We start from the raw sequence: 27,180 nt of genomic DNA, 5'->3' as shown, positions 1-27,180 counted from the left end.
TTTTCCTCATTTTGCTGTTGCCTGTGAGGTGCGATGCCCCCCTCCCGGCGCCATCCCACCACGGCGATGCAGCCGGCCGCAGCCATCCGACCCACCGTGCCCATCGCACCCACCTTCGTGTTGGTTTGGCGGCAGGGGACCCGGAACCCCGCCACCAGTGTGCTGACTATGGCGTCATCTTTGGCGTTGGTAGCTGTGCAGGGCGGAGTTCTGTGCGTCTGACGTCATGCACGTGCAGGACGTCAGACGCACAGAAGCCCTGCCTCCACAGGCTAGGAACGCCGAAGATGACGTCGTAGTGAGCAGACAGGGCTTGTGCTGGCGGGGTTTCGGGTCCCCCACCGGCAAAGCAACGCGAAGGTGGGTGTCTCAGGAGGGGGTTGTTGCGGGGGAGTGTTGGAGGTCCTTGTTTTCAGCTGCAGCTTTGGGGGGGGGGGTGTACTAATCTGTTGGGCGGGGCTTGTATTTTTTGAAGTTTGGTGCGCGGGGAGGGGGGTGGTGTTTGATGAGGGAACAGCTTGAATGTTTTGAGGTTTGGTGCGCGGGGGGGGGGGGGGGGTCTTGGATGTGGGAACAGTGGTCTCCGGAGTCATTTGCACTCCGGAGCTTTGGAGGTGCGTCCCCTTTCTGTGGGTGGGTTGGCATGGGGAGGAGTAGGGAAACATGCTCCGCATGTTTCCCTACTGCTCCTCCCCCTACGTGGGTGCGAACCGTTTGTTTAGTTGAGTATTATTTTCCTGCCCTCGACGTCATGACGTTTGACGCGAGGGCGGGGCACAGGTCAGTGGAGTGGCTTCACCACCATGAATCCATGAACCGTTCTGGGAGTCTGACTGACTTCAGTGACGTCAGTGTCCTCAGAACGTTGAGGTTGCATTTTATTATAGTAGATGTGTATAGCCTACAGAAGAGACCGCACAATAGGAATACAATAGAGGTATTCAAATTTCTTTAAAATGATAATCACGCAGAAGCAGCAAACCTTTTACTGCAGAAGGAAGCTGTAAAACAGGCATGATATGAGGATCAAAGAAGGATGATACATGAGTAAAATCAAAAATATGTCATTATTGAAAGGTTGAAAGGAAACAGAAGGAGACAAAGGCATACATAATAGGATTCAAGAAAGTTCAGGATAAGCAGAAAGGGTCCAGAAATTCAGATCAACTAAGGTCTATTGCATTGTCCCCGAAAGTAAATAGGACAGATTACATGGGCCTTAGAGTTCATATATAGTTATATTTCATGTTTCTACTTCTAATGACCTATTTTGTTAGGCTACCAAAAGTAAAGTGTAAAGAGAAAACAGTACTCCTTTTTCACCAAGAGGGCAATTCTATAATGGAGTTGCCTACTACAGGTGCTAATTGCACACCTTGAGTGAATGCCTTCAAAAAGGTGGTAAATAAATCCTAATAATAAATACATAATTGCACCTATTCAGTGAAGTGCCTACTTTTCCTTAAAAATACTAGCACAAGTGACAAAGAATGCATTACCTACACCGCCCCATAACAATAGAGGACACCTATAATGAATATATATATATTTGTTGCATTTGTATCCCACCTTATCCCACCTCTTTGCAGGCTCAAAGTGGCTTACAATACATCATGATTAGTGGAAGAATGTTAATAAGTAAACATTTGATATTACAGGATTTTGGTCATTTTGATGAAGGTATAACATACAGAATAAACGATTTCACAGTGTACAAGCAGATATTAAGAATCAAGTTCTGAAGTGTATATGCGAGTTGTGCCTTTTCTCATTTGTTGATCTTAGTGGTACACTTTATTGAAGAGATGTGTCTTCAGTAGGATGCGGAAGTTCGTTCTTTCGAATGTCGATTTTAAACTGCGTGGTAGTGCATTCCAGAACTGTGTGCTCAGGAAGGTAAAGTTTGATGCATGCATTATTTTGTATTTCATTCCTTTGCAGCTGGGGAAGTGCAGATCAAGGAATGTGCAAGATGATAATTTGGCGTTCCTAGGTGGCAGGTCTATTAGGTCTGACATGTATGCTGGTGCGTCTCCGTGGATAATTTTGTGGACTAGTGAGCATATTTTGAATGTTATGCGTTCTTTGAGTGGAAGCCAGTGTAGTTTTTCTCGTAGGGGCTTGGCACTTTCAAATTTTGGTTTGCCGAATATGAGTCTAGCTGCTGTATTCTGGGCTGTCTGGAGTTTCTTGATTATTTGTTCTTTGCAGCCAGCATATAGTGCGTTGCAATAGTCTAAATGACTGAGCACCATTGATTGTACTAGGTTACGGAAAACACTCCTTGGGAAGAAAGGTCTTATTCTTTTTAATTTCCACATAGAGTGGAACATCTTCTTGGTTATGTTTTTCGCGTGGTTCTCTAGTGTTACGTGTCGATCAATGGTGACTCAAGAATTTTTAGGGTTCTGAAATAGGGAGGTTAGAGTTGGTGTGTTAATGGCGGTGAATTCTTTCTTGTTGTGTTGTGAGGTGAGTATTAGGCATTGGGTATATATATATACACACACACACACAAACAATGGAGGAGTAAAAAAAAGAAGCAAATCGCCAAAAAACTTTCATAAAAACAGAATTTATTCACCCAAAATCTTAAATATATGAACCCGACACAGCCGTATTTCACCCTCCTAAAGGGCTGCATAAAGGGGCTTGATATACCAACTCTAAAAGACACATAATACATGTGTAAATCATAAAATCAAAAGGCTATATAAATAATATATAGACCACATATGTAAACATATAAAATAATAACCATCCTATAAAACATCTATAGAATAATAAGAAAATTAATTTTAAAACAATTAATATTACCCAGTGGTGCAGTCTAAACATTCTACCTACTGGACGTAAAACAGCTTGAAAACCAGAAAACACATTATGCTGAGTAGATATATAAAAAAACAAGTACATAATATGGAGATATACAGCAGTAGCAGTTTAAAAATAGAAGACTAGTAAAGCAGATATTGTTCTGAACTGATTACAGTTATCAAGGAGTTCATGAGCCCGTACCTAGGTTAATACATTAAGATATTGTGGTGAATAAATTCAACTTTTATGAAAGCTTTTGGTGATTTGCTTCTTTTTTTTTTCTCCGTGCTGGATCTTGTGAGTATACGCCTGCCTACTTGTTTCCTTATACTTGGGATTGGGAGCTGAAAAACTGACCTGCTGGTGGCCTTCAGAACTGGGGCGAAGACCAAGGTTATAAGATCAGCTTACTGCAAGTTTCTTCTCTCACCTGTTTAATGATGTCAGCTCAATTCATACAGTACAATTTGTTTATCTCCTCCTGCATCCAGGCGTTGTTCCATGTAACTGTTTAGCTCATATACCACACCTTGCTATTTTGTATCCTGATACTGCTGAGCAAAAAGAGAAGAAAAAGTTTAACACTAGATTACAAATGCAGGCTGTAGATATGTAGAAACTCTGCATAAAATTCAGTTTCTTAGACTCAGTTGTTTCCTATGCCTACATACTTCACACATCAGGGATGTCAACTCCCCCCCAGGTCGATCAAACAGGCCGATAGATTCCTAGGTTTCTGACTGCTTGATTTATGATGCTGAATAGGGGAACTATTCATAGTTCAAGCCCATGTATCCATAGGTGAAAATTCAAGCTGGTTCGGTCAACCTGGTGTGAGTGGATAACCCTAATTAGGGTTTAGTGATTGTGACATCACAATCACTTTTATAGTCTCAGGGGTCCTTTTACTAAGGTGTGCCGAAAAATGGCCTGCACTGGTGTAGACATGTGTATTGGAAGCACGCAGGTCCATTTTCAGAGCACAAATAGGTCTCTTTTTGGGGCTGAAAATGGACGTACAGCAAAATGAAAATTGGTGCGCGTCCATTTTGAGCCTGAAACCTTACCACCACCCATTGACTTAGTGGTAAGGTCTAATGGGTTAACTGGGTGGCAACTGTCAGCGTCCGTACAATGTCGATTACCGCATGTTTAGCTCCGCGCACCAGAAAGTTTCCAGGGCGCGTAGTAGGCGCGTGTAGAAAATGAAATTACCACACAGGCCACGTGGTAGCCAGGCAATAGTTCAAAACTGATGTGCGTACATGCCTACGCAGTTTAGTAAAAGGGACCCTCAGAGAGCTGCAACACCACACAACAGATGAAGTCTATGAAGGCAAGTCATGAAGAGCAAGCTACATAAACCTGCAAGGATTCACAGTTGATGAAGAATGGTTAAACTGGGATTTTGATAACAAATGCATTGTATTAAAGTGACTTTTGTTTCCTGAATCAGAAACTTTTGCACCTGTTGCCTGAAATTTTTAAAAAATGTGTTCTTCTAAGATAAATCATAAGCATAAACATGCAGAACTGTAATGTTTTCGTTGACATGTCTGTTAATGCTGTTTCTCCAGTGTGATATCATTTTAAAAGCATAAGCCAGTGGTATGAAAGACAAAGTCCATGGGATGCTTTATTTTTTCTTCTTAAACTGGGTCACCAACTCAGACCCCTGATAATCCACTTTCTCCTTCTCACCCTCATACACTTTCTTTCCCACAGGACGTGGATCAAGTCCTGGCCCTGAGCAGCAAAGCATTGTGAAGCAGTTCACACACATTCCTAGACCCTGCATCCTATGCAAGTTAGCTCACTCCCTGGCAAGTATTCCTTTACAATCCAATGCTGCCACCATAGCAGTCAGAACAGGGTTTGGGCTACAATGGAATGAAGAGAAAAGGAAGTGGTATTGGAATTGCAAGTGTGTTGGGGAAAGTGGGGGGGGGGGGGGGGGGAGACAAAGAAAAAGTTCCAGAGAGGGCAGAAGGTCCATCAATTTACATGTTTAATAGCTCTGGTGGCCATGTAATGCCCATGCCCCTGTTGTAAGTTATCAGTTCTGTTGGCCTTCATGACTAATACTGCCAATAGATCTCTTGCTGCTATAAATTTTAAAAAAATTGCATTGAAGCTTACATCTAATTCATTGAGACTTAACACCTTTGATCAGAACATTGTCCACACTGACCATGCACTCACCATCACAGTAGCCAGCTCTGTGGTGCTTCAGCACACCCAATATTGAGCAAATTCTTTAACTGTGCACAGGGATGAGTGATTACCATTGGTTTAGTACCCTCAATCATTTTGAAAAGTTGGCTCCTATGCTCAACATCCAACACTGACCTTAAATCAATGTAGTATCATGGACGTTCTCTCATTTCCTGATCCCTGATACAGTGCTCTGCTCCCCCATTTCTAATGCAGTGCTAGCCAGACCTCCCCTTCCCGACTAATCTTCCTTCCCCCAATCATTAGAAGGATGTATAACATAGCTTCCTCTGCCACATAAGGCTGAGTCTTGCACCATGAGCCTTGCCGATCCCCCCTAGATTACAGAATTATAATGCAAGATCAGCCTCACACAGCAAAGGAAGCTGATGCTGCGCTAAATGCCTTTTCTATGACTATGAGTGCAGGATGAAGGGAAGATCAGATGCCAGGGCGTCAGTGTACATCAGAGACAGGATAACAAAAAGCACTAGGATTGGGGAAGGTAGAATATGGGATGAGGGGAAGGAGAGGAAAACATACAAGTGATTTGCTACATTTTAGTAGAGGAGATATGATAGCGGTCCATAAAACACTGAGTGGAGTGGAACGAGTAGATATAAATTGCTTGTGTACTCTTGCCAAAAATACGTACAAGGACTAGGGGGCATGCAATGAAGCTAGTAAATGTAAAACACATCGGTGAAAATATTCTTTACTCAATGTGTAATTGAATTAGTTGCTAGAAAATAGTGGTAAAAGCAGTTAGCTTAGCAAGGTTTGGACAGTTTCTAAAAGAAAAGTCCACAAGCCATTATTAAGATGGACTTGGGAAAATGCACTACTTTCTGGCATAAGGAGCATAAAATCTGTTTTGGGATCTTGCCAGCTACCTGGACACTGAATTGTGGTAAAAGTAGTTAGATTAGCAAGACACCCATAGGAATATAAAGGATGGTCTCTATGGTTAGCGCACCCTAATTTTTAGCGCATTCTAAAAAGTTTTATGTGCCTACAGCGCAGCTTAGAAATAGGGCCCTAAGGATTATATTCATACAAATACTTATATCATACTGTTTAAAACGTGTTACCTTTAACTGCCTATGGTGCCCTTTACTAAGCCGCTTAAGTGTCTACGCACGCACCAACGCACGCCAAAATGGAGTTACTGCCCGACTACTGTGTGGCTCTTGTGGTATTTCATTTTTAGCGTGCATCTGAAAAATATTTTTTATTTTTGGACGCGCATAACTGACGCACGCCAAGTTGCATTTGACGCACGAAGGTCATTACCACCCGAATTCTTTACCCACTAGGTCAATGGCTGGCGGTAAGGTCTTAGACCCAAAATGATGCGCGGCAATTTTGATTAATTGCCACACGTCCATTTTTGGCAAAAAGAGGCCTTTTTCACAGGCGCACTGAAAAATGCATTGGCGCAAGCCCAAACTCCATGCCTACACTACCGCAAGCCATTTTTCAGCGCACCTTAGTAAACAAATACATGTGAATGTATTTTTGCCAGGTATATTTCAATGATGATTCTCACATGGAACAATAGCTGTAGTTCCTAAACTATTTTGGTCATTGTTTGATGGTTTTAGTTTTCTTTTCTTTTTTCCTTTTATTCTGTGCCAGTTTTATACGCATAAGTTCTTTGCACTTTCATAAAAGGCAATAAAAAAATTTTGAACAAAAAAAAACTGTCAAATTTGAAGCAGGAGTAGAAAAGAATAAGACAGCCCTGCAATGATGGCTTCATTTTTTGTTTGTGTGAGTTCTACTGTTAGCATTAAGGGGGCGGGTTAAAATTTGTCTTCAGGTAAACAGTCTGATATATGTTTGAATGGGATTGAAACATGTGAATATAATCCAGATGGAGTCTTGCTAAAAGAAACGTTGAGAGAAGAACTGATTTCAGCAGTTATACAAGATTGAGAACGCTGTGGAATGAGCTTATGATTGGAGTATCAACTGATTTTCAATCAGATACATTAGAGTGTCAATTGGATTTATAATGCAGCTGAGAAAAGTCTTGTTTGGAGTATCACCTGATTGTCAAATGCATACATTAGAGTGACTATGTGATTATACAAGTTGAACATGCTGGAATGTTGCCATTGTTTGGACATCTATGGACATATGGAGGTGGTTTAAACCACCGGGTTCAGATTTCTAAAATTATTGAGGACAACACAGAGTATTGGACATTGTCACAATTTTGCTCAGTTGATTTAAGTAAAAAAAGTTTCAATGGTGACTCCCTCTGTATGGCAAGATTTGATAGCTAATAAATGTAATAACAATAGGTACTGGTGATATTGTTGTGTGTATAATATTAATAAGACAATATTGAAATCATTAGTCCTATGAGATAGTAGATTGATACATAAGTGACTAATTAAAGGAACGTTTAACCCTGTTAGTGGTTACTAATAAATATTCATGAGATAAATCTGCATGTACTACCTCCCCTGTAAAGCCACGCTATAACCTGGACAGTGAATAATTCTAGTTCCAAATGTTAGCTTACAAATAACTTAAAGAAATACTGAATGTAGTTTCAGAATCAAATACATATTTAATCCTACTTTACTAGTTTTCCTTTCAACATTCAAAAGGTTCACTCAGAAAGCAGCTGTGGATGTAAAATTTGTGTTAGGTATTATCCAGCCTGGAGGAGAAAAATAAAATAACCCTGAAGTAAAAGATTTTCAAGTGACTCTTTCACAAAATTCCCCACATATCACTATTGCACTCGGCCAAAAAGAAAATTACAAACATGTCATCACCTTTATCCAGTCTACAGGCTGGACTCTACACTAAAAACCAGAAAGCATCCCCAAACCTTGGTCTGGGTTCTGAGAAGTTTCTATGAAGCGTGAACACCCTGAACAGGGAGCAGCCATGAAGGACATTCTTTTCTGTGGTGAGTAATATAAACAGCCATTCACAGCCTGAGGGAAACGAATGCCCTACGTATGTGTCTGACGTCAGTTTTTGTTTTGACTAGGGAGGACGTGGCTACCGTGCGCACAGTAAGATGTGTTCTGCTGCACAAGCAGGTATTTCTAGATTGCTTACATATGATTGAAAATCTGACAAATGAGAGGGGAAATACATTTGCTTTCCTTGAAATAGAACTGCAAAGAGTCAACTGGAAAACAGGTTCTAGAGTCAGCTAAACAGATAGAATTTAGAATCAGTGCACACAAAGAATCTAAGAACTGGTGTCTCAGTTCTACAATATTGAAAAAATCCAATATTTATTTTATTTTAACTGTTTATATCCCAGGCTGTCTAAGCAATTTAGGCAGCTTACAAACTAACATACACAATCAGGTGCAGGACAACAGACAATAAAATGAAATATGAGCATAAAAAATAAGCCAAAATAAACTTCAAAATACTTATATCAAGGCTTGATAAATCCCAGGCACCAGGTCAGCATGGCGACTAGAAATTTGTCCCTGGTGCCTGGGATTTTTTTGCCAGTTTAAAAGTGTTTTCGGCTTATGCTGTTGCTGCTGAAGCAGGAAATTCCTCTTCTCTGCGCAGCTTTGTATAAGTCTGAGCCGCGCTATGAAGGAACTCTCACTCTGATCTCAAGTCTCGCGAAGCCAGTGTAAGAGTTCCTGCAGTAAGAGCCACATTATACACGGGAAAAGTTTTTGTTACCGACAATGGGGTAATAGGCAGCTCCAAGGGCTAGTGGGAGAGAAGGACAGAAGTGGACAGCCTTGCTAAGGAAAGGGTTAGGGGGGAGGGCAAACTGGGGAGGGGGATGGGTGGCTGTCTGGGGATGTGTGGAAGAGGCTGGCTACCTGATTGATGGAGTACAAGCTGGGGGGGGGGGCAGCTGATTGTCCTCCTGGGTGGTGAGGGCTAGATGGGGTAAGAGACAAAGGCTTCAGAACAGAGGGAGCCACAAATGCCTTGGCACCCCTCCCCCCCCCCAAAAAAAAGGTTTCTTCGCTGCTTCTCTCACTGTAAGGTGTTTACTCCCTTACCTCACCACCCCAGGGCGGCAACTTTCAGTTGTAAAAGTGGCATCATGTGGCCAGCCAATGTGAGGCCTTAAGCATCTACGCATGTTCAAGGTTGGTAGGCTGGAGGATGTAAGAGCCATCAGGCCTTGAGCATGTACAGATGCTCAAGGTCCCATTTGCCAGTCGGCTGTGCAATGCCACTTATGCAGCTGGTAAGAGTCGCTGCTCCAGGGGAGTGAGGTAAGAGAATAAATGCCTAGTGGTGGCAGGGTGGTAGAGAAGGAGAGATATGCTGAAGGGGGGAGGGAATGCTGAACACTATGGCAGGGGGGTAAAAAAAGAAGAGAGGAGGAGGAGGGAAGGATAGAAATGTTGGAGATCAGGGGTGGGGGTGATTAGAGAGCGGGAAGGACAGAGATGCTGGACACTATGGGGGAGTATTGGGTGGGAAGGAGAGAAGGATTGGTGGTGGAGCAAGGGGTGGAGCTTGGGAACCCCCCAAACAAAAAGGTGCTCTGCTGACCCTGGGATGATGGATAGGGTTTGGGGTGGCTGACATGAGGGAGAAAGGAGACAAGCAAGGTAGACTGGGCTAAAACAGACTGGGTGACCACAGGGCATGGACAGTGAGGATAGGACCAGGAGAGGGAAAGAAAGAGTGAGACCAGGTGACGATTTGTGGGGTGGGGTCAAGAGGGTGAGCTGGGCTGGGTGATGGCCGGGTAGGGAGGGAGGTTGTTATGTATTACTGCCAGTGGCATTCAGCCTGATTTACTAAGATTACTTTTTCCATTGAACAAGAATGATGAAAAACAGACTTAGAGGGGCATAATCGAAAGGGCACTCAGGTTTTCCTGAAACAAGATGGGCGTCTATCTTTCGTTTCGATAATACGGTCGGGGACGCCCAAATCGCGAAATTTAGGTCGACCTCAGAGATGGTCGTCCTTAGAGATGGTCATCCCCGATTTTTGGCGATAATGGACGCCCATCTTAGAAACGACCAAATACAAGCCCTTTGGTCGTGGGAGAAGCCAACATTCGTATTGCACTGGTCCCCCTGACCTGCCAAGACACCAACCGGGCACCCTAGGGGGCACTGCAGTGGACTTCAAAAATTGCTCCCAGGTGCATAGCTCCCTTACCTTGTGTGCTGAGCCGCCCAAAACCCACTCCCCACAATTGTACACTACTACCATAGCCATTATGGTGAAGGGGGGCACTTAGATGTGGGTACAGTGGGTTTGTGGTGGGTTTTGAAGGGCTCGCATTTACCACCACAAGTGTAACAGGTAGGGGTGGGTGGGCCTGGGTCCGCCTGCCTAAAGTGCACTGCACCCACTAAAACTGCTCCAGGGACCTGCATATTGCTGTCATGGAGCTGGGTATGATATTTGAGGCTGGAAAAAATATTTTAAAAAATTTTGAGGGTGGGAGGGGGTTAGTGGCCACTGGGGGAGTAAAGGGAGGTCATCCCTGATTCCTTCCAGTGGTCATCTGGTCATTTAGGCACCTTTTTGTGGCTTGGTTGTAAGAAAAACAGGACCAGGTAAAGTCGTCCAAGTGCTCCTCAGGGATGCCCTTTTGTTTTCCATTATGGGTCAAGAATGCCCATGTGTTAGGCACGCCCAAGTCCCACCTTAACTACACCTCCAACATGCCCCCGTGAACTTTGGTCATCCCCGCCTCAGAAAGCAGTTGGGGACGCCCAAAATCGGCTTTCGATTATGCCGATTTGAGCGACCCTGTGAGAAAGACGCCCATCTTCCGATTTGTGTCGAAATATGGGCGCCCTTCTCTTTTGAAAATAAGCCTGTTAGTAAATCAGGCCCTGAAGGAGCTCATATAGACCTTAGAATAGTTCTCTCCCCCTCTGTCCCACTCTGTATGTCAATGGTGAAAATGGTGACAGGAGAAAGGGATTGAGAAAGGTCTCAGCCACTGGCTCCTAAATCCCAAGGAAATTTGTCAAGGCCTGTCTTAAAAGAACAGCAAACATTTCAGTAATAGATATGCTTTCAAACAGTTCCAAAAATGCAAAAAAAAGTCATATTATGTGAGGTAAAGTATTTCACAAAATTGGACTAGCAAGAGAGAGAACTGAAGATCTATAGTATGCCACCTTGAGAGAATTCCTTCAAAAGGGCAGTAAATAAATCCTAATAATAAAATAACAAAATTTAAAAAAATTATTCTGCCTAACCTAATGGAGCGGCAGAACAGTTAACAATTTCTCTGCGGATCTCAAAATGTGTGAAGACTGATAAGCACGAAGGGAAGAGGCTAAAAATGTTGGGAGCATCATCATGCAGTGCTTTGAAGCTAAGCGTCAAGATCCTAAACTGAATTCTACATTTCACAGGCAACCAGGGTAAACTTTTCAAAACTGGAGAGATATGAGTAGATTGGGCCAGACCAGACAAAACGCACGCCACTGCATTCTGAGCTATATGCAATGCCCTCAGAGCACAAAAGGGGACACCCAAATACAGAGCATTGTAGTAGTCAAAGTAAGGTTAATAAGTGATTGAATCACTGTTCTAAAATTATCAGTCAGGAAACGCCAAAGCTCCCTCACTAATTTTAATTGATAGAAAACCTTCTGAATAACATTTTGTAAGTGAGATTGAAAAGACAACGAAGAGCCCCCCCCCCCCCTCCCCCCGGATATCATACTTCCCCAACAATGGGCAACATCAAGTTGACCAAAATTATCTGAGAGGGAAAAAACCCCAAGATATCCAACAACACTACGAGATGTATAATCAATATAATATGACAAGTTCTTTTTTTTTTCACTTATTCAGTATCAGTAAACCAAAATCCAACATATACAAGCGGTATTAGACACTACACTTTCTGCTTGCAATAATATGACAAGTTCTGATTAAAGTAAAAATGTTTTTTTTTTCAGAAGGGTGTACTTCAGACCAAAAGGATCATATCATATGCAATTGCCTTTCAATATGGTTTCATCATCAATGCAATTTTCTGATTAAAAAAGGTTATCAATAGAAATCAAACAAAATAAAACATGGAAAAGAAAATAAGATGATACCTTTTTTATTGGACATAACTTAATACATTTCTTGATTAGCTTTCGAAGGTTGCCCTTCTTCCTCAGATCGGAAATGCTTATTTCCGATCTGAGGAAGAAGGGCAACCTTCGAAAGCTAATCAAGAAATGTATTAAGTTATGTCCAATAAAAAAGGTATCATCTTATTTTCTTTTCCATGTTTTATTTTGTTTGATTTCTATTGATAACCTTAAGAGTGGACTAACACGGCTACCACACTCCTCTGCTGATTAAAAAATAAATAAATTTAAATATAATTTCTATTTGTGCATGAGTATTTATGTGCTACTGGGGCTGGATCTGGGATCCTCTTTAATAAAGGTAAAACCACTGGCTATGATGTCTTTATAAAATAGGCACTTTTTTGGACTTTTTATGAGTGCCCTGTTAGAAAATCAAGCCATATATGCAAGATAAGGAATGAGTAAAGAGTAAGATGAGGTGGTTGGAATAGTGAACAAAAAATAATGAGATTTTGCATGTATGGATTAGCTGAACAGCACTATATGATAATCACCTTATACTGAATGTGAAGGGATCTGGTTATGCATGCAAACAGTTTCTTTATGATTGATTTCCTCTTTCCTTACCTTCTTGAGACTGCTCATCCTATTGCTCTTAGGGACACTACTATATCAAATATTCCTCACATTTTGGTGTGGGATTTTGTCACCTTCCTAAATGATTCTAACTTGCATCAGCTTTTGACAGATCCTACTCATTCTGCACAGGAAGCCCTTGATCTACTTATTGCATCTCATACTTTAACATCTTCTGTATGATATTCATATTATTCCTGTCCTATGATCAAATCACTATTTTACTTTCCTTTGTTTTATCTTATCACTAGTAAAAAAGGCCTGTTTCTGGAATGAATGAAACGGGCACTAGCAAGGTTTTCCTGGGAGTGTGTATGTTTGAGAGAGAGAGCCAGAGTGCATGTGCGGGTGTGTGACAGAGTGAGACTGTCTGTGTGACAGTGTGTGTGTGAGAATGAGAGTGTGTGGCAGGGCCCCCTCCCCTGTTCCTAATGCTCTCACCCCTTTCCCTCCCCTCCTTTTCCTCCTCCTTCCCACACTTTGGGTTCCTTAAGGCTTTCAAAAGTCTATGTACCCCCGTGGCCCTAACGCCCAGTATCCGGATACCCCACCGCTTTCCTCTTCACCCCTCCCCCCAGATGTAAGACTTTCACGTCCTTCATTTTTTAAAAAATTGTCCTATCTACCCTGTGTCCAAATGGCCGACATTCAGATTGTGTTCCTGTCATAAATTTTCATTTCTTTCATTCATTCAGAACTTCCCCCCCCCCCCCCCCCCCCCCCCCCCCCGAACACTTATCATTCCACAGCCCTTAATACTGCTATTACCATTCAAAGAACATTTAGGCAAAGTATTTAGTTGAATACAATTTCCTGATAATTTCACTTCTCTTTCCTTGCCTGAACTGGATACTTTATGGGATGATACTTTGAAAGCTATTTATGAGAATGTTGCTCCACTTCAGATCTATATAGTGCATTCTAGACCCTCTTTTCCATGGTACCTTAATGGTGTCCACCTTCTGCGAAGGCAGCTGCATCACCATAGGCAGAGATGGCATAAGCTCTGCACACCATCTAGTTTGGCAATGTATAGGAGGGAAGGCTCATATCTATAAGATAGCTATTGTTGCTGCAAAAAAGATGATATTTCTGTAAATTATTTGAAAGAGACACTACTCATGCTAGATTTTATAAACTAGTCAGGCAACTGAACACCCCTTCTGTTCAAGCTTTTTCTATCCCTGCTCTGTCAGCAGATCAATTACCAAATGCATTTATATGTAAAACATAGGATATTTCATCTGCTCCCTTAATCACTTCATCATCTACTGCTTGAGCTTTAAGTGCTTCAGAGGTTCATATTCATATATCATCTACAACTTAAGTATATCTACTTCTCACTCTGACGTTTCTGTTGGCTTCCTCCTAAACAGAGTAGTTCTCATAAATTTTCTCTCCAAGGTATTGTTGAGATCTCCAGACTAGCTCAATCATTGAAGTCCTCTATCCAGCTTATTTTCGAAAGAGATCACCAGCCATCTGCCGACACAAATCGGGAGATGGCCGGCCATCTCCTGAAGCTGGCAAAATCGGTATAATGGAAAGCCGATTTTGGCCGGCTCCAACTGCTTTCCATCGCAGAGCCGGCCAAAGTTAAAGGGGGCGTTTCAGAAGGGTATCGGAGGCGGGATGGGGGCATTGTTAAGACATGGCCAGCTTCAGCAGATAATGGAAAAAAGAAGGCTGGTTCTGAGGAGAATTTCGCCGGCTTCACTTGGCCCATTGTTTTTTAGGGCCAAGTCTCAAAAAAGTGCCCTAATTGAACAGATGACCACCGGAATGAATCGGGGATCACCTCCCCTTACTCCTCCAGTGGTCACCAACCCCCTCCCACCCAACCCCCCCCCCAAAAACTTTAAAATAAGGTGCCCAAACTGACAAATGACCACCAGAGGGTATTGGGGATGATCTCCCCTTACTCCCCCCAATGGTCACCACCTTCAAAAACAAACTTAAAATTTTTTTTTGCCAGCCTGAAATGTCATACCCAGCTCCCTGACAGCAGTATCCAGGTCCCTGGAGCAGCTTTTAGTGGGTGCAGTGCACTTCAGGCAGGTGGACCTAGGCCCATCCCCCCCCCCCCCACTACCTGTTACACTTGCGGTGGTAAATGGGAGCCCTCCAACCCTCCCCCCAAAACCCACTGTACCCACATGTAGGTGCCCCCTTCACCCATAAGGGCTATGGTAATGGTGTAGAGTTGTGGAGAGTGGGTTTTGGGGGGGATTTGGGGGGCTCAGCATACAAGGTAATTTTTAGAAGTGCCCCCTAGAGTGCCCAGTTGGTGTCCTGGCATGTCAGGGGGAACAGTGCACTACAAATGCTGGCTCCTCCCATGACCAAATGCCTTGGATTTGGCCGGGTTTGAGATTGCCAGCATTAGTTTCCATTATCGATGAAAACCGACGCCAGCCATCAAAAACCCGGCCATCTCTGACATTTAGCTGGCCTCAACCGTATTATTGAAAGGAAAGACGGCCGGCCATCTTTTTCGATAATATGGTTCGAGACTGCTTTTGCTCGTTCAATTATTCCCCTCCACGTATTTTAAGGTTCACTGGTCTGGAGTTACTTCTTCCTTCTACATGGTCTCTTATGGTATGCCTCGATGCTTTATATTGGGCCCTGTTTTAACATCTTTATGGTCCCACTTATTTTCCTGATCCAAACTTTAGGATTTACATTTTACACATATGCTGATAACATCCAGCTGCTTATTCCTCTTGATATATTTGAATCATGTTATCTCATCTCTCTCTTCTAAGATAGCCACTATTGCTGAATGGTTATCAAATAATGGATTAAAGATTAATTCAGCTATGACAGACACTGTCCCATTTTCCTGTCATGAAATACCCCCTGCTCCTCTTCTCTTGTACTAGTTATTCAGGGGCCTTCCATTCTATTAAAGGATTCTGTTAAAATTCCTGGGGTCATTTTAGATAAGTCTTTATCCTTTCACTTATCCCAGATTTCTTCACTTGCAGAAAAGTCATTCTTTGCATTATGACAATTTGCGGGTGATATACCCCTTGCTTAATCCTTTCAGCCTTTACCTCCTTCTCTATTCCTTAGTGTTGTCAAGATTGGACTACTGTAACTCCTTATAATGTGGTCTAACCACATTACAAGAACAGCATTTGCAACATATCCAAAGCATCAGGTTGGAGCTTCTTCAGAATGCCAAAACTTGGATCGGTGACTCCTTTACTATGAGAAGAGCACTGGCTAATCCAGTTCACCATGTTGGGTCCTATCTTCAGCCTGTCAAGTTTATTCAAGAGCCTTCTGTGGGGAACTGTGTCAAAAGGTTTGCTGAAATCTAAGTAGATTACATCTATAGCACATCCTTGATTCAATTCTCTGGTCATCCAGTCAAGAAATTCAATGATATTCATTTGGCATGATTTACCTTTGGTAAACCATGTTGTCTCAGATCTTTCAACGTATTGGCTTCCAGGAAATTTACTATCCTTTCCTTCAGCATCACTTCCATTACTTTTCCAATAACTGAAGTGAGGCTTACCGGCCTGTAGTTTCCAGCTTCTTCCCTATCACCACTTTTGTGAAGAGGGACCACATCCGCTCTTCTCCTATCCCACGGAACCTCTCCCGTCTCCAAGGATTTATTAAACAAATCTTTAAGAGAACCTGCCAGAACCTGTCTGAGCTCCTTCAATATTCTGGGACAGATACCGTCTGGTCCCATGGCTTTGTCCACCTTTAGATTTTCAAGTTGTTCATAAACACTCTCTTCCGTGAAAGGTGCTATATCCACTCTGTTCTCATATGTACTTTTGCCAGTCGATCATGGTCCTTCTCCAGGATTTTCTTCAGTGAAAACAGAAGTATTTTGTTCAGCACATTTGCTTTTTCTTCATCATTATCCACATAGTGGTTCGCATCATCTTTCAGTCTCACAATTCCATTTTTAGTCTTCCTCCTTTCACTAAAATACCTGAAGAAATTTTTGTCACCCCTCCTTACATTTCTAGCCATTTGTTCTTCCACTTGCGCTTTCACCAGACGTGTCTCTCTCTTGGCTTCTTTCATCCAGTATTCCTCTCTGTGTTCCTCTTCTTGAGCTTTTCTGTATTTCATGAACGCCAACTCTTTAGCCTTTATTTTCTCAGCCACTTGCTTGGAGAACCATATCGGTTTCCTTTTTCTCTTGCTTTTATTTACTCTCCTTACATAAAGGTTTGTGGCCATATTTATAGCTTCTTTTAGCCTGGACCACTGTTCCTCGTATGTCCTCCCAGCCCATCAGCTCCTTCCTCAGGTATTCCCCATTTTACTAAAGTCAGCATGCTTGAAATCCAGGACTTTGAGTTTTGAGTGGCCGCCCTCCACTTCAGCTGTCATATCAAGCCAAACTGTTTGATGGTCACTGCTGACCAGGTGGGCACCCACTCGGACATTTGACACACTATCCCCATTTGTGAGCACCAGATCCAGTGTTGCTCCCTCCTTCGTGGGTTCCGTCACCATCTGTCTAAGCAGAGCACACTGAAAAGCATTCTCAATCTCTCTACTTCTTTCTGATTCTACAGATAGAACTTTCCACTCTACCTCTGGCAGACTGAAATCTCCCAGCAACAGCACCTCTCTTTTCTTTCACAACTTTTGGATATCTGTAATCAGATCTTTATCTAGTTCCTCTGATTGTGTTGGAGGTCTGTAAATAACACCCATGTGGACAAAGGTTCTATCATCTCTTTTTAAGGTGATCCATATATCAGTGTGTAGATTTCGGCGCACTGGGCCATATTCTGTAACTAGCCGCATAAATTTTGGAATGCCCATGAAACACCCATTTCCCCACCCATAACCATGCCCCTTTTTGCCTCCGCGTGTTAGTTCAGCGCACATCGTTACAGAATACGCTTAGCAAGTTGTGTCTAAATTCTAATCAGTGCCAATTAGTGCTCATTAATGCTTGTTATCAGTGCTCTTTAGCTTGTTAAGCCAATTAGGTTATATGTGGTGTTATAGAATCTGCATTAATTTCAGTACCTAAATTTAAGCATACTACATAGAATCCGGGGGTACATGTGCAGGTGTGTATCTCAGGGAGGAGGGGATGGCACATCTTAAGGTTTAAATTAGCATATAAAATGTTGATAACACCACCGTTGGATTGTTGTTTTAATCATGAATTGACAATGAATGTGACTATACTGCGTACAAAACACAAAGCCACCCTCCAAGACTGCATCATATATAACTGTCTTTCTGTGGCAAACATTGTGGCAAACTGCCAACTACCCTGTTTCTGATGCTAGTGTTTAATTATGAAGGAGTGTGAGCTGCACAGAGTGGAAGGCTTTGCACGTCTTGATGGTTAGACCGGATGTACAGTCACGTTCTTTATCTGCCGTCATTTACTATGTTACTATCCAGCTCATTTTCAAAAGTGATCACCGGCCATCTTCCAACACCAATCGGGAGATGGCCGGCGATCTCCTGAACCCTGCCAAATCGGTATTATCGAAAGCCGATTTTGCCCGGGTTCAACTGCTTTCCGTCGCGGAGCCAGAGAAACATCAAGGGGGCGTGTCGGTAGGGTAGTGAAGGCAGGACAGGGGTGGGACGGGGGCTTACTCACGAGATGGCCGGCTTCACCCTATAATGGAAAAAAAAAGCCAGGCTTGACGAGCATTTTGCCAGCTTTACTTGGCCCCTTCTTTGTCATGACCAAGCTTCAAAAAAGTGCGCCATCTGACCAGATGACCACCGGAGGGAATCGGGGATCACCTCCCCTTACTCCCCCAATGGTCACCAACCCCTTCCCACCCAAAACAAAAAACAAAAAAAAAATTTTTTTGCCAGCCTCTATGCCAGCCTCAAATGTCATACCCAGCTCCCTGATAACAGTTTGCAACTCCCTGGAGCAGTTTTTAGTGGGTGCAGTGCACTTCAGACAAGTGGACCCAGGTCCACCCCCCCCCCCCACCTGTTACACTTGTGGCGGTAAATGTTGAGCCCTCCAAAAAAAAACCAAACTCACTGTACCCACATCTAGATGCTCCCCTTCACCCCTTAGGGCTATGGTAATGGTGTAGAGTTGTGGGGAGTGGGTTTTGGGGGGCTAAACAACCAAGGGAAGGGAGCTATGCACCTGGGAGCTATTTTTATTTTTTAATTTTTAGAAGTGCCCCCTAGGGTGCCCGGTTGGTGTCCTGGCATGTCAGGGGGGCCACTGCATTACAAATGCTGGCTCCTCCCACGACCAAATGCCTTGCATTTCGCCGGGTTTGAGATCGCCGGCATTTTTTTCCATTATGGCCGAAAACCGATGCCGGCCATCTCAAACCCGGCAAACTCTGACATTTGGCCGGGCCCAACCGTATTAGCAAAGAAAAAGATGGCCGGCCATCTTTTTTGAAAATACAGTTGGCTCCGCCCACTTGTGGCGCCGGAGATGGCCGCCCATAGAGATGGCCGGCGCCTTTCGATTATGCCCCTCTATGTAAACATCCTCAGACATATCCACTCTCAGCCTCCAAAACACTCTCCCCACTACACACTCATACACCCATCTACCCACATTAAAATGCCCTGATCATCATCATGCATCTGAGTATGGACTCGATTACTACTACTACTACTACTATTTGACATTTCTAAAGCGCTACTAGGGTTACGAAGCGCTGTACAATTTAACATAGAAGGACAGTCCCTGCTCAAAGAGCTTACAATCTAATGGACAAATGTACAAACAGTCAAGTAGGGGTCGTCAGATTGGGGCAGTCAGGATTTCCTGAAAGGTATAAAGGTTAGGTGCCAAAAGCAACATTGAAGAGGTGGGCTTTGAGTAAGGATTTGAAGATGGGTAGGGAGGGGGCTTGGCGTAAGGGCTCAGGAAGTTTATTCCAAGCATAGGGTGAGGCGAGGCAGAATGGGCGGAGCCTGGAGTTGGCGGTGGTGGAGAAGGGTACTGAGAGGAGGGATTTGTCCTGTGAGCGGAGGTTTTGGGCGGGAATGTAAGGAGAGATGAGGGTAGAGAGGTAATGAGGGGCTGCAGACTGAGTGCATTTGTAGGTAAGAAGGAGAAGCTTGAACTGTATGCGGTATCTGATCGGAAGCCAGTGTGTTATGGTATAAGCCAATCATCAGAATTAAATGTGTAGCATGATATTTTGCTGGATTATATATACACCAATATATTTGTGCAGCTTTTATATATTTGACACTGCAGCAGAGAAAATAGTTTCATTCCAAAAGCCCTCTTCCCTCTCCCTTTGGGGGACATTTAAGAGACAAAGGGTACTGTGCTTCAAAGAGAAATAAAACTCTCTCTGCCCTCCCACCTAAAAGGACTGAACAAAAGCATGACTAAGGTGAGTACCTGGACGCTCATCAGGACATCTCTGAAAACCAAAGACCCAAGAGACCGAAAGTCTGGAGAACCCATTAAAGACAAAGACTTCAGAGGGGAAACCATAAACAGGACATTTGCTTGTCAAAGGTATACCTGCCCCTCCCATCAGCTTTCAGACATGTGCAGAAAGGAAGGACTTGTAATGTGTATCTGCTCCAGAGACTGAACAGGAAGCCTTTTCACATCAAAAGACCATTTGTCAGCAAGATCCAGACAGCAAGTCTTGTGATGTCATAAGACATGAGACCAAGATACCACAATGCTTTGCAAATGCCCAAGGGTCATGTGGAAACCAGGAAACCAGGACAAAGATCCACATGACATATCCTCCTGCAGCTTGCAAGATATAAAAGCAAAAGCTGTTTCCCAAGAGAGTCAGATTCTCTTCAACTGCAAGCAACTCAGGAATCCACTCACTGCAGAAGCCCTCCTGTCCTGCAAACATGTGCTTACCTAATGCTGTTCATACTGTGTAACAAGGACTTGTAAGTAACATAACTTTTGATCTAGACCTGCTACCTTGCCTTACTTAAGCACAGATTATCTGTAAAGATCTCTTAAAACCTACCTCTCTTGTGCAATTGTATATTAAATCAACCTTTTTGAAGCTAAAAATATGGTCTCTTTGTGTTCTGAGTATATGGTATCTTTTATATATACTTAATTTATTTAATTTATTGCAATTATCACCTTTGGTGATTGGTGGAGAAATTAATATCCTAAACTTATAAATACGGCACCTGCTCTTAAATTATAAACAGTAGCGAGTGCTCTAGAGCTCTTTCCCCCAAGATAAATCATTTCTTGTAACAAGTGAAGTGACCTGAGGAGAGGGGTGATATGAGTATAATGGTTCAGGCGAAATATAAGACGTGCAGCAGAGTTCTGAATGGATTGAAGGGGGGATAGATGGTTAAGTGGGAGGCCAGTGAGGAGTAGGTTGTAGTTGTCAAGGCGAGAGGTAATGAGAGCGTGGATGAGAGTTCGGGTGGTGTGCTCAGAGAGGAAAGGGCGAATTTTGCTGATGTTGAAGAGGAAGAAGCGACAGGTCTTGGCTGTCTGCTGGATATGCGCATAGAAGGAGAGGGAGGAGTCGAAGATGACTCCGAGGTTGCGGGCGGATGAGACGGGGAGGATGAGGGTGTTATCAACTGAGATCGAGAGCGGAGGAAGAGGAGAAGTGGGTTTAGGTGGAAAGATGATAAGCTCGGTCTTGGCCATGTTCAGTTTCAGGTGGCGGTTGGACATCCATGCAGCTATGTCGGATAAGCAGGCCGATACCTTGGCCTGGGTTTCCGCGGTGATGTCTGGTCTGGAGAGATACAGCTGGGTGTCATCAGCGTAAAGATGATACTGGAAACCATGAGATGAGATCAGTGAGCCCAGGGAAGAGGTGTAGATTGAGAAAAGAAGGGGCCCAAGGACAGATCCCTGCGGCCTATGAAATGTCAAAAAAAGACTGACATCAACTATCTGCTCTACTGCTAACAAAGTCTTACGCTGGGGAAAAATGTTTAGGGACTCATTTTTGAAACAGAAAAACATTCAAAAAATGGCATAACAGACAGATAAATGTATTTCTTGCAGCATAACGTCTAAAGTATATAATCAAACCAACACAAAAAGAATCCACAAGTATGCTTGCTGCCGAAAAAAAGATGTTCCCAGAGGAGGCGTTTCATGAGTGTGACACGGGAGGTATTATGTGATGAAAGTTTACGGTTGATAATGGATAGCAAAATAACTTCCTGGGGGCAAAAAGAAAAATGCCCAGAATTAGACCTGCTTTAAAAGCATCTAGAGTAAGGTTAAACCTGCTTTTACACCCATTTGTGATTTTGCTGATTTGGAGAGTGGAGAGGTGGAAGTGGTAATGTGTGAGAAATAGTGGAGAGTTGCTGAATGCTTTGTTACCTTTGTGTGTTTGCCCCAGAGTCTCATCCTTTTTTACACTTACATTTCCTGACTTGCCTCCTCTGTGTCTCACCTTAAGCCCTTGCCATACCTGCTAGCTCCCACAGAAACGCCTATCCCTTCCTCTGTATCTCAACCTTTTCCCTCACTAAACTCTCACAGGGAGAGTTTGGTGGCTTCTCTCTAGTGTTGCACTTCACATCTCTTTTGAACTGGCTCCTATTGTTTAGTAAACTCTCTAATCAAATGGAAGAAAACTACAAGTAAACTCCCTAAGTCCTATATTTCTAACACAAAATAAGAATACTTAGGTATAAATCAAATAAACCCTCTATGTATAAAACAATCAATATAACAATGTTAAATAATGTGTACATTTTTAAATTGTGCTAAGTCCATATCCATTACACCCATAGCGTCCCTAAGGAAAGCATGTGGTAGTGTTGTAGATGGAACCATCATAGCACAATCTGTGTTCCCCCTGTGTGCTATGATGGTTCCATCTACAACACTACCACATGCTTTCCTTAGGGACGCTATGGGTGTAATGGATATGGACTGAGCACAATTTAAAAATTTACACATTATTTAACATTGTTATATTGATTGTTTTATACATAGATGGTTTATTTGATTAATACCTAAGTATTCTTATTTCCTATTGTTTAGTGCCAGTCCTCCACATCTCCACTTGTGTGGTAAACCCCATTCAACTTTGCCCATGTGCTCATCCATTTCCAGTGCTGAGGTGGACCATTTTATGTACGTATTGTAATTCCCTAAAAAATTAACTCACTCCCACTAGCATCAGAATTCCAGCTTCTTTTAACTTTATCCCTGTCCTGCCCCTCATGTTCGGTAGGCTCTGAGGTGAGGCTCCTCACCCTCTACAGGGCCATATGCAAAATCCACAGGGGGTGTGTGGTTTCCTCCAGTAACTGTTCCTGCTCTTCCTCCCCTACAGGCGGCTCCTGACTCATGCCTACACTATTCCTCTGCCCTTTGGCCTGCAGATCATGGAGTAAACTCTAGTCTCTGCTCTGGCCAAGCACACCTGCTGGTTAGTACCTGACTGGTTGCTACTGTGAGAGAACAAACATGTATATAACAGTTCCTTTCCCTCCTCGTGTATATATTCCTCATAGCTGTATGTAGTTTGTTTCCCTTCCCTCCCCTCCAATATCCACCTTTGCTATAAATATGTCAATATATAGATAGGAAGCAGCTGTTTGCACATCTTCCAAAGCTCTCAGCCCTATTAGTTGTGGACAAGGAAACATGCAGAACTGAGAGTAAAGAATGGACTAGCCACTGCCCATGCACACCTGCTGGTTGCTACTAACCGGATAGCTAGTACGAGACAACACACCTTTACTTTGAGGAGCTCTATGTAGTCTGCCAAAAGGGTGTGGAGCTGCAGGGTGAAGGGGGGTTATGGGGCTGGTCTCCTGCTGCAAGCTATCAGGAACAGACAGGGAAATGCTTAGAGTAGGGTGGTTTGTTTCCCTTCCCTCCCCTCCAATATCCACCTTTGCTGTAAATATGTCAATATATAGATAGGAAGCAGCTGTTTACACATCTTCCAAAGCCCTAAGCCTTATTCGTTGTGAACAAGGAAGCATACAGAACTGAGAGTAAAGAATGGACTAGCCACTACCCATGCACACCTGCTGGTTGGTACTAGCCAAATGGCTAGTATGAGACAACACACCTTTACTTTGAGGAGCTCTATGTAGTCTGCCAAAAGGGTGTGTGGAGCTGCAGGGTGAAGGGGGGTTATGGGGCTGGTCTCCTGCTGCAAGCTATCAGGAACAGACAGGGAAATGCTTAGAGTAGGGAAATTGTGGCCAACATCAGTACATGTGGCCCCCCTACCTGGGACCAGCAGTGCAAATGTCTACCTAGGATCAGATCTTTGGCAAGGGACACCTATGATGGGAATTTAATTCCAGCCTCCAGCACAGAGCTGGACTGGGAGACCAGCATGCTAGGTTTGCCCCAATGTTAATGTCATGGACCACGCAGCCCATCAATTCCAGCTTTACCTCGGACCAGATACCTGGTGGCAGTACTGAAATAAAATAATGGGCAGATTTTTTTTAATCAACTTTTATCCATGATTATTTACCCTTTGGTGATTTAACATACACTATATGAAGACTCCTGAAGCAGGCTAACCGCTGAAACACAGTGCTGTGTTGAGTCTTCACCAATAAACGTTTCATCTTTAGAAGTCTCCTCGTTTGTTCCTAGCTTGGTCATTTTCCCATTCCCTTTCACTGCTTGCCTGTTTACCGTGGGATCCCAGTGTTCCTTTGCCTAGGCAGAATTACACTCTACCTAATTACTAGAGAATGTATCAATATATTCAGAGCAGGAGGGTATATCAAGGACTGAATAGAGCTAATTAGTCGAAGTTTGTAAAAGGAACGCTGTACAACTTGTGATATCTGAGCCTGAAAAGGCAGGAGTCATTGTAGATTCCAGACTAACAATCTGGCGGTCTGCATATGGGGAACAGGAGCATCAAGGTAGATGAGAGAAGGCATAATAAATGAAATGCCCTAATCAATGTTTTATCATACTATTATTGTTGTTCTATGAATTCCCTCCTCTTGTTTTTATTTTTGTAAATTGTTTTGTTATGTTTTTGTTAAATCCATTATTACATTTAATATGTAAACCACTCTGATGTAGTGCTCAAAGGGCGGAATAACAAATGTATTGAAATAAATAAATAAAATACCTCTACCTAACGTGGTGGAACACAAAAGAAAGAACAAAGAAAAACTGTCCTGGATGAGAAGAAATCTTGCAGATGGTCACTCTGCGGCTGGCAGCTGGTATGTATCCTTAGCAGTGTGGAAAGAACTCAGCAGACTAGAAAAAGACCATCTGGTCTATCCATCACCATTAACTATCACTGAGAATGTGTCTGTGTATGTAGCCCAGTGTTTCCCACTCTCTCCTGGTGGAATACTTAACCAGCTGTGTTTTAGGATTATCAGACCAGTTAGGTGTGCCGCCAGGAGAGGGTTGAGAAATACTGATGTAGCCTGTTTTTTAAGCAAATTAGAACAGTGCTTTTCTGTGGACCAACCTGTTGAATGGAAAATAAGAGAGGACCTTTGCAATGAACCAATTGCTCACATTCTACAGGATAGAACATACTTTCTAAGAGCATCACCATTCCCCCTATGAGCAAATTCAGACATCTCTGCATACACTAGGAACTCTGCTGCCATCGTTCAAAACAAAATGTCAAAAGAACTGTCTCTAGCAACCCAATGCACTGACATCCTAAGACGTTCTTTTAAAAAAGGCTCTCCAGTCTCCTGCCATCACCTCAAAGACAACAGTTCCATCTGTACTAATGCACTGACACCCTAACTCTTGAAAGCAAGTCACAAACTTAAGTTGGGCCAAAACAATATGGTGACATATAGTCAATTTGTCATCAAACGGTTTTCACCAGTTTCACTCAATATGGGTTTTTAACAAATGACTAAATTGCCAGCTAACCTTTATTTCTATATGTCTGAATTATTACATTTTGTGTTTCCAGGTTCATCACTTAAACCTGTTCTTGCCTCGGAAGAGTCCTGAGCATCTCTGCCATTACCACTACAAATGCAGAAGCAGCACTGCATCATGTTTTCAAATGAAATCTTTTCTCATCTCCCTTCTGTATCTTCCCCTGGTGCCAACCATCACTTATACTCAAAACTGAGCTTGTGTTTTTTTTTTCCCAGCTATCAGAGTCCTTGGATTAACTCCATGATCTTACTGGTTAAAAGCACAGCATCAACAGATTACAATCAAATACACACACAAAAAAAATTCTTCTTTAATTGCCCTGAAATTTGGCAATTAGATCCGGTAACAATTTCTCTGGAGGTCTGTTTCATTCAGGGGAATGAACTGTTACATAGACTGGAGACGGTTAAGTATCTCAAGTGTATTGCTCTATCCACAGAGACCTCCAGCTTTTTCTGATGGGGAAGAGAACTGTTTGCATGCTTACCCTGCTGACTTCCTTAGGAGTCGAATCATCTGTGAGGAAACAAAAACAAACAATTAGCCATGGTCAGAAACTTCTAGAATGAAAACTGATAGGCTACATCCTTTCAATAAGCTGACAAATAATCCATCTGTCTTTGTACAGTTTTAACCAAAATATTCCACATATTTATTTATACCCTGAGAACCATACAATTAAACAGCTTTTATAACTCTAAACCAGGGGTAGGCAACTCCGGTCCTCGAGAGCTGCAGGCAGGTCAGGTTTTCAGGATATCCACAATGAATATGCAGGAGATAGATTTGCATACCACGGAGGCAGTGCTTGCAAATCTATCTCCTGCATATTCATTGTGAATATCCTGAAAACCTGACCTGCCTGCAGCTCTCGAGGACTGGAGTTGCCTACCCCTGCTCTAAACTGAAGTAAAAATAATCCTAGGCGTTAATAATGGTCCAGATGTACTAATGGCTGATCCTTCATGAGCTTGTAGAATCACCCTTTAGAATTTCTAGAAATTAAGGAATGTGATGGTATGACACAATATGGTGGTCATTCTATTTTAATTAAATTTTAATTTTTCTTACATTTGTACCCCGCACTTTCCCACTCATAGCAGGTTCAATGTGGCTTACATATTATATACAGGTACTTATTTGTACCTGGGGCAATGGAGGGTTAAGTGACTTGCCCAGAGTCACAAGGAGCTGCCTGTGCCTGCAGTGGGAATCAAACCCAGTTCCCCAGGACCAAAGTCCACCACTCTAACCACTAGGCCACTCCTCCACCATATGTAGAATACCAGTTAAGGAACTGGTCAGTCAGTCATTTGTTTCACAGATATGCAGCTATTTCACTCATGCCTTGGTAAAGTCTGTTTAAACTGGATCTTTTCCAAGGCACAATCTCATTTTGCAATTCAGATCTGCTCTGATCTTCATCTGAGTCATGCTGAGCTCTATTTTCTGTATATATTATACTATCGCCCAGGCTATTATTGGTCATTTACTCAGTTTGATGAGGTCATTGTGCACAAGGAGTTTGCAGTATTGCTAGTATAATGTCATAACATCATCATGCACCCCTGGCTCTGTGTACTCTATTTTCTGGGGATAGCCAAAGCAGTTCTGAAAGCCAAGTCAGATTCAAGCAGTAATAGGTTT

The 27,180-nt window shown here is 42.9% G+C and overlaps 1 protein-coding gene across 1 annotated transcript in view; it reads right to left on the bottom strand.

Moving 5' to 3' along the window:
* PDE10A (phosphodiesterase 10A) overlaps positions 1-27,180 on the bottom strand; it is a 464,736-nt gene that overhangs the window by 175,928 nt on the left and 261,628 nt on the right. The window contains 2 exon segments of the mRNA XM_030198081.1: positions 3,248-3,368; positions 26,021-26,049. Of these exon segments, the coding sequence (XP_030053941.1) occupies positions 3,248-3,368; positions 26,021-26,049 (150 nt within the window).

This window comes from Microcaecilia unicolor, chromosome 3, assembly GCF_901765095.1.
Source record: "Microcaecilia unicolor chromosome 3, aMicUni1.1, whole genome shotgun sequence".
NCBI classification, from domain to species: domain Eukaryota; kingdom Metazoa; phylum Chordata; class Amphibia; order Gymnophiona; family Siphonopidae; genus Microcaecilia; species Microcaecilia unicolor.
Note: the sequence above shows the minus strand (reverse complement) of the source record. Positions and strands in the feature narration are given on the sequence as shown.